Raw genomic sequence first — 16,325 nt, forward strand, 5'->3', positions numbered from 1 at the left:
TGGTGCAGAGGCACCAGGCCTTCGTTCATTTAACAATTTGTCGATAAACTCATCAGAAACATGAAGATCTTTAGAAGGATAGATTTTCTGAATACCGAGTGAGAAAGCCCTGTCCATATTCCTAACCGACTCAGACTGTTTGTCCTGATCATATAACAACGCCTTTTCAGCATTTGTTTTATGACGGTGCACATGTTTTTCCCTACTTTTAAGCTGCTGCAACGCTTCTCTTTTCCAATTTTGCAAAACATCAAATGCTGCAGGTCTCGCCTTCTTTTTTAACAAGACTGACTCTAAATATTCAATACGAGGGATCTCAAAACTACCATTGACTGGCCACTGAAGTTCGGAGGCATGTCTGGTTTGTGCCAAATTTTATCAAATACTACACTTCCAATGCCATGCTTACAGTACATAGTACATGCCGGTGACCCCTCCTGTGGTGCCAGACGGCTAAATTCCAAAGATTGTCTATGGCTGCGGAATAATGCCCTAAAGCAGCTAGACAATTTCCCAGGCATTTCTCAAATACTCAGTGTTACCTGGTCAATAATTGTGTCTGCAGCTACAATGCGCCAAATTCAAATTGTCAGGGTTAAATTAAGAGTCGGGTAACGACTCACCTGACCAAACCTAAGGAGGACCGATCGGTTTACAAAGGACTTACCTAACAAATTTTACCTTGTGTATGGTGATTTCGGCAAATCGGCCCGCCTCAAAAAATTGACCCTCGTCAAGATGCTGTCTCAGACCACACGGCTATCGTCCAGGGAACGGATCGTGCAGCGCTGTTGAGGTGTCGCGTCTCGTTCAGTCGGGCCCGTTATGTCACACCGTCCGATCCCGGTCCGATAGCGTGCGTCAACCTTCAATAATCCGGCATCAATCTTGAGGGTCCCTATTCCGGGCGCCAACTGTGAAAACAAGGAAATAATATGAGGCAGGGTAACCAAAAAGGAAACGCACCAAACACCGGTTACAAAGGAACATACAAAGTACTTTATTTTATACTGAATCCAGTTACAAAAGAACAGAACAAAATTCAGATAGCTATCGACCCTCAGTACAACACAGCGAACTCTGGCGTGGTTCGGTGTGCTCAGTGAGTGCAAAAATTCATTGAAACAGTCAGGCTTTTATACATTTCTCCAGCCTGTTGTCCAGCCTTTATTCAGGTTAACCATTCCATAAATAAGCTACTGCTCTAGGGCCCCTTGCCAGGGCAAATCTAGTTCATCTTAGGTTTATACATTAACAAGAAGAAATGGTAATAATGTATGCTCTAGGCCTAACATTACAATGCGGGACTTAATTTATACAATATAGTTAAGCAGGTGTTCTCATTCAATTATAGATCAGTTTCGGTGATACAGGTAATCCATTGCACACAGGTCAGCAGAAGGACAAGGTCTCAGCTCATGACCCTAACAAGTGGCCTGCTGGCAAGTTATACATTAGCTGTACAGAGGTCATGACAATCGAGTTCTGTTCTGAATAACATAGGCTACCATTTTAGCTCACATGGTGACTTTATAGAGCAAGAAAACCTAAAATGGCGGCTTGACCCAAAATGACAGTTTACATGGTTTCTAAGGTCAGGACCTTGCAATGCGAATTTATTCACATGTAGTTTATAAGCAGCTTGTTAGCAGCTTGGCGTAGGCCAATATACATATATTCATAGCAATAGGAGGCACGATAAAATTTCTAGTTTGACAATTAGTAAATGGTGTACATGGTCATCGTAAAATCCACCCCTTGCATACCCTACAAAGGTGTTAGTGCCTGGGGGAGGATCGGAGTGATTTATGCCCCAGTTGGAATCTCGATCCTCCTAAAGGAGAGTCCCCTCCTGAGAGATCCCGTTTACCCTGTCCTCTAAGGGGGTGTTAAGTGTAGCAGGTTCACCACCCTAGTCCCAAAGAGGGCGATCTCCTTGGAATCGTCACACTTCTTACCTCGACTGAATAACATTGAAATATTGACTTCCATTTGGGGCTGTTGGAGAACACTGGTTTGGGGGATTAAGTGCATACTGAGGCTGGTGAGTCTCACTAAAAGCCCCTTTGGACTTGCGTGACATTGAATTATATTTCATGGTCCCCAGAGACCACTATTACACATTAGTGCCCTTTTCAATATACGTATTAATAACTTGCTTACCTGTAAAGATTTTGTGGTTCTTTCCCATGCGCCACTTTATAATAACACATTTTTGTGTAGATTCCTTCATTGTTTGATAATCATTTAAAGTATTTACTCTACCTTTAGACCAGCTTGCATCTTCCTGAGGTTTGGCTGGACTTCTCTGGCCATTCCGCCACGAGGATAGTTGATCTACCTGGGCTAAATAAGCAAGGCCTAAAAAAGGTCACCCTATCGGTTCTCTTACGGGTGGGAGAAGAATCCAACACTCCACTTTTGAAATCACTTCAACAGGACATAGCCCTCATGGCTGTGTGGGGGGGGGGGTCTCGATGAAACTCCTCCCCTCTTTCCAGCACCTTTTCCGTTGCAGTTCCGAGCATCAGTGTAACAATGTTCTTAAATAATCATATGTGTTCTCTTGTATTCAACTTAGTGGGTGTCATAGACATGTTCGTGCTAACCTTCCACTCTCTTATGGTTCCTCAGGAATAATAGCCAAAATAGCCAAGGGTTCCTCTCTAGATCTTGGAAGCAAAACTCATTTCGAAACCTTTTTCATCATCGTCGTGGTAGCTCAGTCCAGAAATGATAGTACCATGTGGTTTTCGAATTCCAAAGCTCCCTTCATCCCATGAAGGCCCTTAAGACATATATTTGCCCTCCTCCTGCCCCCCAAGTTAGGGACCAACACCGTTTTCTTTAGCTGCAGAAGCAGAGGCGTAGACAGGGTAGGGCCTGCGCGGGCAAGGCGCACCCAACATCTGTAAATGCCCACTTAGCAGAGGTGTGTGGACATTTACAGATGTTAATGTCACTGCGCTGGGTCCAACTACATTAGCTTCAGGCCCCACTTGTTAGACAATCCTGGCTACGCCTCTGTGTAGCAGTCTGGCCCCCAGGTGGAGGTGGTGGTGGGGTCAGCTGCTTGTATTCGTTCCTTTTGTATTTTACTCTGTATAGCTAGATGGGACCTTTCTCAAGCCTTTGGTCCTCTTTGCCGCTTCATGTTTTGACCTTATGCCCTCTTTGTGTAATGGATCCTCCTTTGCACTCACCTTGAGCTATTGAAATGTAAGGGCTATCCTGGTCGGCTCCAGCAGTACGCCCAGAACTGATATTTGATACATTCTTATGTTAATTTCAAAATACTTCATCCCACTTGCCTGGTCTCGCTTGCCAAGGCCTTTGTCTTTCTTGTAGCATTCGACCACTATCCAATGAACAGCATGTTTCCCCTCCCTCTACTATTCTGTATTCCTGCACGTTCTTAGCCCCTTTAGTTGATGAAATATCCCTTGACATTGGATTGAGGACTGCCTAACGTAACCTATAAGCAATTCATTGTAATTACAATACAAGTTTGGTTTTAAGACTACTTGACAGTTCATTCGGGAGGACGGGCCACCACGCAGACAAGAAGAAAGCCTTGCATAGTAAGATGAAATAGCGCAACAGTCCAATGCTGGCAGAAGATATCGCCAGTAGTGGTCTATTTTCAAAAAGAAATGTAATGGGTTCTCAGAAGTGGTTGCAGTTTTCCTAGTGGCATACATGAAGTGTCCACTTAGGTGCCGTGTGCAAAAGAAGAAATGCATGTTTTGCTGGAGTTGTTGCTCAGTGCAATTAGTTAATTAGGAGCTTTATGCTTATCTGCATTATATACATGTCTTTGACAGTATTCATTGAATCATCAAAAGTATGCCTACAACCAGTCCTACAGGTGTGTCGGCCACTTTTACTTCCTAAAAATAGACAAATACTCCCCAAAAATGTAAATAGGGAGTAAAAACACTCCCAACAAAAAGTAGGCAACAGACACGTAGAACCGCCTACGCCGGCTTTCACCCAAAAAACTCCATGGATGTGTCGGGACCAGTAGTCCACAGGAAGAAGCTACTATTATTGCTGCCTGATCGGAAGAAGTAAACTTGTATCGTTTAATGTGCGAATAATGGTGCAAAGAAATAATTACTACAAAAACACTTTCGTTTTCCAGTTGAAACTTATTTGTACTTGCTTATAAAATACTCTCATTGTGAATTGGACTTACATTTTTACTCCCTAAAAAATATTTTTATTCCCAACTTTACAAAATGGGAAGTAAAATACTCCCACTACCAAATCTTATCTGGAGCACTCCCTACAACCTTATGGTACCAGAATATTTTACTAAAGGAAAACAACAAAAATCAAAGATGAACATCAAAGATGAAATGCCAAGAGGAAGACGGAAGTCTCTGCTCAGGCACGCCACAAGGAGCCCTCGGAATGAGCCCACAGTATGCAAGGGCAGTGCTGTAACACAGAGTTGCTGCAGTATCCTGGACCTAAGCACAGACTTCCCTCACAGGGCTAAAGGCTGTAGTTATGAAACCTATGAACTGCCAAACGGTTCTGCAAGCAAACACTGCAAAGCTTTAAATGCCATAACTCTCATGGGAGATCACAGGCAAGCAGAGCAGTTTCGCGCAGTAGAAGTTATGTCCTTGAATTCTGAGATCCGTTTGAATGTTCAAACTGCTACAGTCTGCACTAGTTAGTTTCCCAGTGGGGCACAAAATGGTGCTAGCATGTAGGGCATGACATTGAGCTACAAGGCATGTCCAGTTTAAGGATCTGGGTCTCTTCAATTTAAAAATAAAAACAAAGATATATAAAAGTGTGAGATATTGAATGCTTCTTTTTTCCGATGGTCTGTTGTGGGCTCCTCTTGGATACATCTTGGGATGCTCGTAGACTAGGTGTCTGCAACTTTTGGCTTTCCAGATGTTTTTTGCTACAGCTCCCATTAACCATAGTATCATAGACAATGGAGCGGGATCATGTGTGTTGTAGTTCAGAACTGGAGAGCGGCAGGTTGCAGTAGCAATGCTATCTTGTATGTGGTGGATTTCTGTAATGTTTCTGGAGTACGTCAGCTTGTACCCGGTGGTGTGAAAATCAGCCAACTCTGCAATAATTAAAATGTATGTCAGTACTGTTACTGCGTGTTGACCCTATTTACTTAGGACCCTTTCCTCATATTCTCGATACAGAGGTTTTGAGCTTTTCCGAGCCAGCATGGTGAAGAGCATGAACTTCCACCGGGAGACAGAGAAGAGATCCCTCGTCCAGTTGAAACGACAGTAAGTTCTTGAATGTGGAATATGTAGGAGTAGTTTGGCTATTGATCAGCAAATTGTCAATGTGTGTGGAATGTTCTTAATTTACTGTGTGCCATGGTTTTAGAATGTTTGTAACCCCTGACGGCCACCCTGCATAGATTAAATGGTTCTTTAGCAACGGAAGCAGTGATTCTGCTGCTGTTGCAGTGATTCTGCTGCTGTTGCAGTGATTCCGCTGCTGTTGCAGTGATTCTGCTGCTGTTGCAGTGATTCTGCTGCTGTTGCAGTGATTCCGCTGCTGTTGAAGCATGCTGCAATCAGGCTCATTTTGCAATTACCTGCAGTAACATTTTAGACTCTTCTGCTTGATAACCCCCATTTGTGTGTGCTCAAAAGATGCCTTTAGTGTTAACCATTGAACGCACTCCCCAGAAACTGCATTATTTTATTTTTTGTTTGCTTAACCATGGCAACTTCAATTTTAAAAATAAAAAAAGCAATCCAGTGGTTTTGAGGGTGTGTTGTAAACTTTGATACAGCACTCAATTCCAACCCAAGGAATTTGCCCACAATGGAACCGGAACCATTGAAAAATGTTATGTTTTACATACTCCAATTATTATGCTACTTGGCAAATAAATTAAAAATAGCATTCATAGTGGCCCACGATTAGTCCATTTAAACAGGATCATCAGAACAGCCGTTAATGTCACCTTGTAGTGTGAAACATGTCAGCTGCTTTCGAGACACAACACCAATAATAAACCTTTTGCACATATGAATAGGACTACCTCATGATTCTGTATAAGGACAGAGAATATCTTTCTGCAAAGTACAAGTTCATTACTGAACTACTCAGGTGCTAGAATCTGTCATTTTTACTACCGTTATTATTGAAATGATTATACTTTATTTCAGAAGTGAGAAATTCCATGAAATCACACAGCATTTCAGCCATAATAAAATATCAGCAAATGCAAAATCGCTAAGTACAGTATGAATTCATGTTTTGTACTTTATTAACAGTAAGCCAACTTCCAATCTAAAAGGCTGCATTCATAAAATGGTTCATTTCTATACAAATCAACATTAGAAGATGGAACAAAGCAGAATTTCTATGATTAAAATCCTCCTCTATAGGAAATGGTTGTAGAATTGGGTTATATAATAGACAAAAAAGAATCAAATGCAAAACCTTTTTTTTAAAATGTATTTTGATTTGTTTTTAGAAATAGAGCACATACACGTGTCACTGTCTTCTCTGTGACCCTCTTGTCTACCATTCCTATTACTAACCAGCACCTGCATCATCTGTCACGTGTATAGCTGCTTTCGCCAGCTGGATGGTTCGCAACTCTGCAGCAAGTGCTCAACCAGCTAGGTCATCTTACCACTCCTTTTCTTTAAGATAGTCTGTGCATTCATTTTCCTTGGGGTGATCCCTCTATAGATGCCACAATGTGGGGCTAATCCCATTCAGATCATTAGAGATGTGCACTTGTGTATGGAGAACGTCGTGCAGTTTTCAGCTGCTCTTTCCTAGTCGCTGCAAACTCCAGGTTTTCCGGGAGGCAGGTTTAGCGTAAGGCAGCGGGCTATTGTACGAGTAGGTCTGGGGGATATGAAATGCGCTGACTTCCTTTTTCTTTTGCACCGCTTGTGTAGGATGGAGAGGATCAGAGCCAAGCAGGAGAAGTATCATCAGAGCAGACTGCCCAGCAAAGCTATGGAAGATGGCAAAGCAGGTGAGGCCACCACTCCCTTGTGCTGCTTTATACTGTACGGGATAGGCCTTCATGGGAGATCCCCTCCTGCAGAACACGTCATGATATGGTTTCACATTGCGCATATTGCCATCAAACCCAGACGTAGGCCTGCACAGGCACTAACTTTAAAGATGATGGGAACAAAGTCAAGCCTAGGAAGAGACACATTAGAAAACGAGTCTCCTTCTTCCAATTTCATTGTATTTCCCTGTGATACTGGAAATTTGGTACTGAAATCCAAGAATCAAATATGCCAATGTTACTTTGACACTGGCAAGTGCATCCAGGATGAAGAAACTTCTGATGTGTGCTTCTTATCACCTACATAAGCAGCACAAGATCCCCATGTAGAACTCGTCCTGGCCCCCAAAACCTACAAAAAAGCAGATCGTGTTTTGTGTACCATATTGTCCAGCTATCAAGCTGTCATGTGCCCATTCGATCACTCACCCACAGGAAATTCCAAGCACTGCCCTGATTTTAGTGTACCCATCTATGTGAGCGGAGGCGTGGCCTTTATGTCGCATTCCTATTTAAAGGCTAAAGGGAGATTCCGTAATCCACTATGGGAAAGCACCACATCCTTTTCGACTGACGCATGGACACAGATTTACACATTTCACTGTCTTGAAGTACACCAATTTCCCACCCTGAAACTTGTAGATGCCGCCTCCAGCACTTTTTTTTAATAGTTATTTTTAAAAAGCGCTCTATATCAAATACGATGCAATTACAGCTGGATGTATGTTTCTAGAGAAATGGACAAGGCACTTTCTGGTCATCGTATGGCACCTTGGTGTAAAGCGATCTATAAATAAATCACTCTATCAATTTGTGGCAGAGCTGCCTCCGCCAAAGCAATAATGGGTACCTCCGCCTCAGCAAAAAGCTTGTGCAGTCATGTTGCCGCAACATTAAGTCGTAAACGGAATCCACCCTGTGCTTTATCAAGCGCCAGAAGTGTTTGTGGTTAGTTAATGCAAGTAAACTTTTTGTTCACAGTTCTTGAAAACTCCTGGCTTAGCACAACCTACATTTTGAATGAGGCACTCACTTTTCTGGCAGGAGACCATATCCCAAAAAACACTTGTTTCAACTTTAACTGCATGCATTGTTTTACCATACGTAATTGTGCTTGCTTTCTCACATGCTGTCCATGTCCTTCCAGACCCTCAGAATCAAATATATTATCATTTTATATAATCCAGGTAGATTACTATCAATTGGTAAATATAGCTGTGATTCTTTTTTGGGACAAAATGCTGCCCAGGGTCTTAAATGTATGTAATCATTCGCTCAGCTTCCTGCAGTCTGAATAATTATACCCCCCGCTCGACAGATCCAACTTGAGCACATTGTTGCCCATTGGATTTGATCCACTGACTCTCCCAATAATGTTGGGTCATAATATTCCTTAATTCCCTAGGCTCTCTACAAGGCGAAAGTTCTCCATTTCTCCCCCACAAACAATAGAGTCGCTCTGATTTCTAAAGTAGTTGGTTGAATAAATACTTTTGGTAACCTGCGACTGGAATACGCTTATAACTCCCTTTGTTCATAAGCTAGAATACACGTATTTCCACCGAAGGATATTGTTGCCTGCCATAAGTTAATAGCCCAACTATCTGGGTGTTGGGGGATACTTAACTAATTCTAAACTCAACACATCAGCATAGACATCTGGTGTAAACTCTTAGGTTACCCCAACATTGTTCTGCAAATTCAGATCTTGTGGAAATTCAAGAAGCTCCACATTAGCTTACACTTGAGTACACTGTTCTTTTCATCGCTTTGGTCAGATAGCATGTTGTACTGTCCTGTGAGTCCGATTGAACAAAGCAAGATTGTCAGAGAGATGGAAACTGTAATGGGTCTATCCTAGCCCTGGTTAAGTAATCATAAAGGCGCTTAGCCTTGGTAGTGTGGGCAATGCTCGAGTGAGACTGATAGTTGATTTGGAATACTGTGCTAGATCCTTCTTCGACACCTGTGCAAGATTATCAAAATAACCTGATTAGGAGTTCTAATTAGGCCTTAATCAAATAAATAAGAGATGATTACCATAAACTTACCTCTAGAAGTTGAGGTGGTAATTAAATGTAGGAATGCTTCTGTTATAGTGTGTTTGTACAGCGCTTTATGTACCATTGGTATGATCTCAAAGCGCTGTTGGTTGAACACCCTTGGGGACCGTGGTCCATATCTGTTGAAAGAGTAGTGTAGCATATAGTGCTTGGGTCCACTTGGTATGTGAGCACCCAGAGTAGTTTTCGCAGGTTGGCTGCATTCCAATGTGAAGTATGGTGCAGTGGATGTGAGAGATCACTGTAATGTGCGCAGCAAAGAGGGTGGTTTCCAAATCTGCATTCTCGCTGCCGTGAGGCATGTGTGGTTGAATATGTGTGCCGCTAAGCTGATTTGTTTTTGTGGGGTATATTTGTATTCTACAAGGCTGTTGAGGTGTTTTATGAGCGATATAAGTATGTATGCAGCTAGGACGAATTGATTGAGGTGCGTTCTATTGTTGATGTAAAGAGGATAGTGAGCAGAATGGTATGAATGACTGCCTGTGGTTATCGGTTGGTGACTCCTGGCCTGTGAGGGTATGATCATTTATTTTGGATGGGCAGTCCTTTTTCGAGACACTCTGTGTTTGGGCTTGGAGGGCCCATTTTCAGGGACCTTGTAGGGATTTTGTGTTGGGTTGTTGAATGCTTCTTGGGATATTCTGCAGTGATTTTTTGTCAGGTTAGTGCCGATTCTCACAGTACAATGGCCATAAGGTGGATGGGTATATGGCCATGGGCAGTCCTTTTCGAGATGCTGTGTATTGTACTTGGAGGGCCCGTTTTCATGGTTGTTGTAGGGATGTTGGGTGCATATTGGGATATTCTACAACAATATTTTGTTATCACAGAACAATGGCCATGAGGGGATGGGTATATGGCCATGGGCAGACCTTTCAAGGATTTGGGAAAAGCCATGTTATTTCTGCTTTATGGAAGGCCGTGTAGTCCTGGTTGTGCCGAATATTAGGGGGTAGTGAATTCCATAGAGTTGGTGCAAGGGTAGAGTAGGCTGACCCTCCAAGCCTGGCAGAATGGCAGTGATGTGTCGGGAACTGTGTTTATTTGTTTGCCAGTGTGTTTCATTTGTTTGATGGTTGGGAAGTGTGGGTGGAGAGGCTGTGTCTGGGGTTGCTGTTCTGAGTAACTGCCTAGTTGCTGGGTTCAAATTGAGGATGGGGCGATGAGGTCTTGGTTCTTGCTCTGTTTTTGTCAGGTTGGAATTGTCAGTCGTAATCTTGATAAGGAGCATTGTGGTTGGTGGGGGGGTTCAGGTGTTGGTGATTTGCTGGTGGAAGGGAACAGCGTGCTAAGGGGTATTTTGGTGGAGCGTGGGTGAGGGTGCGGTACAGAGTGAAGCAGCACCTAGACTTGAGATACTTAAGCTGGTGGACAGTAGTGAATGGAACAATACCTGGAGTTGTGATGCCTAGAATTGGGCCACTACAGCAAACTCTAAGAGCACCGAAAGGTTGTGACACCCAGATAGCTGGAAAACACCCAAAATGGGGGCACAGTAGCAGGTGCAGCAACACCTGGACTTGGGACACCTGGGCAGTGGGAAAAACACCCAATACGGGGGTAAAGCAGCAAACGCAACAGCTCCCAGACTTGTGACACCTGGACAGTGGGGAAAAGCACCTAAGATGGGGGCACAGTACTACATGCAACAACACCTACATTTGTGATACCTGGGCAGTGGGAAAAGACACATAAAATGGAATGCAACACCACCTAGATTTGTGATACCTGGACAGTGGGTAAAAAAAAAAACTAAGATGGGGGCACAGTATTCAATGCAGCAATACCCACGATGAGGGCACAGTAGTGAATGCAACAGCACCAAGATTTGGGATTCCTAAAAATGGGGTACAGTAGCAAATGCAACAACACCTAGATTTGAGGTATCTGGGTAGAGGTAGAACACCTAAGTATGGGACACAACAGTGAATAACACTGTTGAACGGTTGGGACACAGCAGTGATAGGGGTATTCTTTACTAGCTGGCGGATTTTGGTATGCTATGTTTGTAGGTAATAAGAGAGGCAGAGCTTTTTGGAGTACAGCGATTGCTGTACTCCCCTCCCAGACCACACTTATCTTGTCAGTCGCTGCTGGTTGACGGCTGGCTACTGGCTTCTCAGGCGAACACGAGCAAACACGGTCTGGAGCTGCTTCTTTGGGAGAGGCCCTTTGCCTTGGGGCCCTTAGCCGAAGGGGCTACACAGGCAGTGGGATGCCCTAGGGGGTGTGGTTAAGAGTGCATCTCCTGGAGGGAAACAGCCAATCACGGACACAGGGCGGGGGTAGGGAGGGAGCAGGGGAGAGGTCACACAGGTGCGGCAGAAAAATTGAAAAAGTCCGGAAGGCAAGTGGAAATGGCTGCCAGGAACAGAGGCAGAGAGGCACCTGACTGTTCAAACCAATTGCAAGGGGGAGGGTGGGGACAGGAAGAAAGCCAGAAACCAAGGACTACACCCCAGGGACTGCACCCTCTAGATGCAGGCAAGCTCAGAAAAACTGATTAAAATCAATGCACAACTACTCACTGAGCATCAACCAGCCCCTAAGGCTGCTCCTTGAGTGGTTTCCTTAAAGGATGCTTCTGGATTGCAGTCCAGAAGGCAAGTTAATGACCATTGTAGAAACAGTACTTGAACTGTCTCAGGAGAATACTTTTTACCGAATAGGATCGAAGTAGAATTGGACCCTGGTGTGATGGGCATCCCCAATCAAGAAAGCCCATCAGCTGCCCTTAACTACAAAAAGCTAACTTGAAGTCATGCAGTAAAGTCCACTAGAGCTCCATCCATTAAATGACAAGCCTTAAAGTGCAGCAAAGATTTCTCAAGCAGAACCTGCATGCGTTACTTGTGCTCCAAGACAAAACACTGACCACGCGAATATAAACGGTAATCTCCATGTTGCTTTTGCCATATCTGCTTTTCAACCTCTCGCGGCTGCCATGTCAGCAGCAACTGCTTTGTTTCTGCACCCCACCCACACACAAAGATCACACAGAAGTGTGCAAGCCTTTCTCAGGTGCTACACATGTATTACACAAATTGATCGTTTACAAACGATCGTATGGTAAATCTGGCCGAATTCGGCCAGTACCATTCGATTGTTTGTAAACGATCAGTGTGGGAAATCAGTACCAAACATGGGGAGAAGGGGTTGCAGGCATGTCCCCTGCTCCCCATGTTTGGTAGTGATGGCCTTTGGGGCAGCGGGGGAGTCACCCGCTTCCGGAGGTTTGGAGGCAGGGACAGAAAAAAAAAGAAAATCGGACCCTGTGGCGTCGGATCTGATCCGTGTAGAAGGGTCAGAAACAAAGCGGATGGCAAAAAGGTAAGTAGGGGGTGGGTGGGGCATGTTTTTGGGCGGTGAGGGGTTTAAATTTGGCTGCAGCAAAATTGTCTTCACGGTCAATTCAGCCACAAACAATTGTGCCACGGCCAAATCATATACATCCGCTACACAATCATGCTGCCTGAGCTAGAAACCACCACTCAACCTCCACCTTTTCCATAGCCCAACTGCTTTGGAAAAGAGGACGTGACCTGATATTGTCTTGGCCACAAGCCCCCCTGGCCGTCATTGTGGATGGCCAGGGAAATTCCTCAACACTTTTTGTTCCCTCCCGCCACTCCCATAGAATGGGAATAGAAGAGATGTAGCACATGGGAGAAAGAAATTACCTTTCAGGAGAAGCTGGTACTCTCACCAAAACCTCCCGGCTTGTGATCCCCTTTGCTCATAGGCTCGTTTTCTGTCTATTTTGTGGCCCATGATGTGGTGGGGTTATGGATGTATGTGTGTGGCAACATATGTCTGGTATCAGCTGCACATAGCTTTGGTTATTGATCCAAAGAAGCACATTCTGGTCGAACTAGTGGAGTGTACATTTTCTAGCCATTGGTAATGGGAAAAGACCTTGGGCTAGCATTGACACTCTTCCCATGGAGGAAGCTCTATCTTAGGAAAGAAAGATCCTGTGGTAGTGCAGTATAGCCAAGACCAGGACCATCTTAACAAGCCAAGTTTGACACACATGGAGGTAAAAAAAAAAAAAAGCATCCAGGTGATGTAAGTATTCCCACACAAGGCACACTTTCATCCAGTGTTGATCCAGTTGTAAATTTACAGAAGTTGACATCATGCTCTACTGTATGCAAAATGAAGTTGTGCTATTGTGGCTATCATTATAAAAAGAAACTGATGAAAAATGTTCTCATTGGCCAGCAGTGTGAAACAGAGGAAGGTGTTGCATGAAATAGCAATCAATGTGTTTCACCAATTCCGAACATGTCAGAACGTCAATCAGATGTTGCTTTCTAGATTGATGCGTACGCGGTTATTGTCATTGAGAGGAGCCTCCAATGTATTGTAGAATGTACAGGTGATTGCTAACTAAACTTCAATTCTGTCTGAAACAACCGGAAAGCTGATGGTGGATATCCAGATGATTCCAGAACCTTTCATGACATTGTGTTCCAAATCAGTTAACTTGTTCCTTAAATCCCAATGTGCCAATCTCCCATTCAACAGAGCAAAGTGACCAGAAGGAGTCCTCCAGAAAGAAAAAAAAATGGTGGCGCCCTTGGTTAGACCACGCCTCAGGTATTCCTCTTGCACGAGCGGTGGTGTGGCAGCATGGAGTACACTAACATAACCCCGCCCCACTCTGTGCTAACTTGGCGTGCACCACAATCCACTAATGAGAAGGAAGGTATTCCTTTATTCACTAACACTCATCTTTGCGTCCGTTAACCTTATTTCCTGCCTCATAATCATAGCGCCGTTATCTAATATATTCTTTGGGGAGCTCTTAAGGAATGACATCACATTTGTCTGTGGGTGTTTCCGTGCCATTAACCTACTGCTCCTTGCTTGGCCATATGCAATGTCACAGAAAATTCCTGTTTCATGAATAACTGGATCATTTTCTGGAAATCACAAAGCCAATGGATATGAAGAGACTTGCAATGGTTGGCCTGGCTGCAGGGAGTTCAGGGCCAGTAGCTCAAAGAGGTGGCTAAAGTAAGCCTTGTGCCAAGCTCTGGTTAAGGTTATAAGCCTAGCTGCCTATATTTGCATAATTTGTAGGGTTTTGGTAGTCCATGTCAGAAAACCTTTGCAAACCAACTTGGAGCCTTTGGAAATGTGAAGAACAGCACCTTGCACGGTGACCGTGATGTGCTTGCAGATGAGCCATTTCTCTGGATGAGATGTGAAGCAAAGTTTAGAGTTGAGCGTGACCTGGTGAGTCGAAGTGGGAGGTGATGTCTAGTTCAAGTTGCTTATGTACGGTTTTAATAGTGCTGGCATTGGACTGCGCTACACAGTAGAGTGAGCAGGAACTTGATATTTGTCATGCAGACAAAACCAGGTCTGTAGCATCTGCCTGTCGATGTGGGTTTGGCAGTCAGGAACCATGTTTTTTTTCTGTTCCCCTGACATGATACAGACCTCTGTGTGGGGTGGGCATAACACATAATAGAGGCAACCGTGTGTTGTGTGGCCATTACTAGTTCTGGTTGGTTGTTGGCAGCTTGTGCTTCATTCTGTGCTCTTGTTCTGGTTGAGCTTTGCTTTTTTGCTCTTCTGGTTCTCTAGTTCACTGATTCTAGCTTGGCTTCTATCTGTTTGTACGTCTGGTAATACTCCTTTCTTCTTGGGCTTTGGTTCATGGTTTTTCAGCTCTTATAAACTTTGTTAGGCTTTGAATGTGTCCTCTCTTACTTCCCTCCCTTAGTGACTTGTCTTTGATTGTTACTGGTTCTTCTCCATTTATGCTTGGGCCTTGGGAGTGTCTTCTTCCCCCTCTTCTGTGGTTTGGATTTCGCATCGGAGGTGGGACTGCTTATTCTACCACTCGCTTTTGCTTGGATCACTTATATCTTTGTGTTCCCTAATTGTGTTTTAGGCTTTGGGCTTTAGATGTATGAAGTCTGTTTTACCAGTTTGGTTGTTGGTAACTGTATTCTTGATTTTCATTAATGACTGCTCAATCATTGGCTTTTTTGTATTTCGGGTTACTCTGCAGTTCTGATTAGGTTTTGGCAAGTTGAATATCTGGATGTTCTGAAGCTCTGTTTTGACTTTTTAGTTGGTTTTCCAATGACCTTCCACTTTTGGATGTCTGTTTTTAATTGTTTCTAGTTGGGCATTGTTTGTTGGTTTTCCGTGATGTTTTCTGCTTTTGATTAGGCTTCTGGATTCATGTTTTTCTAAAGTTTTGTTTAGTAGTTCTGGTGAAGCTTTGAGTGCCTATATCGTATTTAGTTTCTGTTTATGCCTTAACTTTAAAATTGGCCGTTTTAGAGTGCCAGCTTTTGTTGTAGAAGCGAGCTTTCAATTTGAACTTCTGATTTCTATTTTGGTAATTGTTTAATGTATTCATCAGGTTATCGGTTCTCTATTAGGGTGAATATGTATCACTAAAGATCATATTCCTGACCAAACGTTTGCGTTTTTGTTACATTTGTAGTTTTATAGTTCAAGGTTTAGATGGTGGTTCTGTGTTTCTATGTTCTGTATTCCGAATATGCACCTGATGACTAAACACCTACAGTAGTAGCAGACTATTTGAAACATGGGTGTTTGTTTTATTTCTGGTTTGGCTATAGAATGTATAATTTGCAGGTTTTTTATTTGCCTTTTGTGCATGCTGTTTTATATTTTGTTACTGAATCGGATGTTTAATTATCCATGACACTAACTTTGCCCAATGAATATACATCTTAACCATATCATGTAACCTGGACAGCACAGGCGTGCTAGCTGTGGGTTTACTTTATGGCAATAACTTTGCACTTACAATACATGGTCCATAGTAGAAAAAAAGAAAATGTTACCATTCAAGGTAAAATTATTTAAATCCATAAATCTGTTACTTAAAACAGTTCGAATAGAATGTTGATTACAGTTTGTAATATTAAACACACTCTGGTTCGCTATTGATTTGGAATACGCAAGGCCTGCTGTTTCGATCATATGCCCGATCAAATTAAATAAAACGTATACAAGCAGGTCCTGAGGCTTGAGTAACAGGAGCAAAATACCAATGCCCCTCGGACTCTGCATTTGTGATCAACATATATATTGTAAAGGCAGTCCGCCATGCCCTTGCCCTCCCAGTGGTTTGGTGCTAGATGGCGAGCTACAAACCTAAGCAGGATTTTGTATATATTGGCCTTATCTTCCAATTTTCTCTCTGGGTCAGATACTGTCCAATC

At 43.3% G+C, this 16,325-nt stretch overlaps 1 protein-coding gene across 5 annotated transcripts in view; it reads left to right on the forward strand.

The window, feature by feature from the left end:
* Positions 1–16,325, forward strand: part of PIEZO1 (piezo type mechanosensitive ion channel component 1 (Er blood group)) — a 960,480-nt gene that overhangs the window by 741,251 nt on the left and 202,904 nt on the right. For 4 of the 5 annotated variants that reach the window (XM_069635852.1, XM_069635891.1, XM_069635871.1 and 1 more), the window contains 3 exons: positions 5,184–5,273; positions 6,918–6,997; positions 13,636–13,707. In XM_069635852.1, the coding sequence (XP_069491953.1) occupies positions 5,184–5,273; positions 6,918–6,997; positions 13,636–13,707 (242 nt within the window). The remainder of the gene's footprint in view (positions 1–5,183; positions 5,274–6,917; positions 6,998–13,635; positions 13,708–16,325) is intronic. The other variant, XM_069635881.1, reaches the window with a different exon arrangement.

Source organism: Ambystoma mexicanum, chromosome 1q (assembly GCF_040938575.1).
Source record: "Ambystoma mexicanum isolate Mex_15411 chromosome 1q, UKY_AmexF1_1, whole genome shotgun sequence".
Lineage (NCBI taxonomy): Eukaryota > Metazoa > Chordata > Amphibia > Caudata > Ambystomatidae > Ambystoma > Ambystoma mexicanum.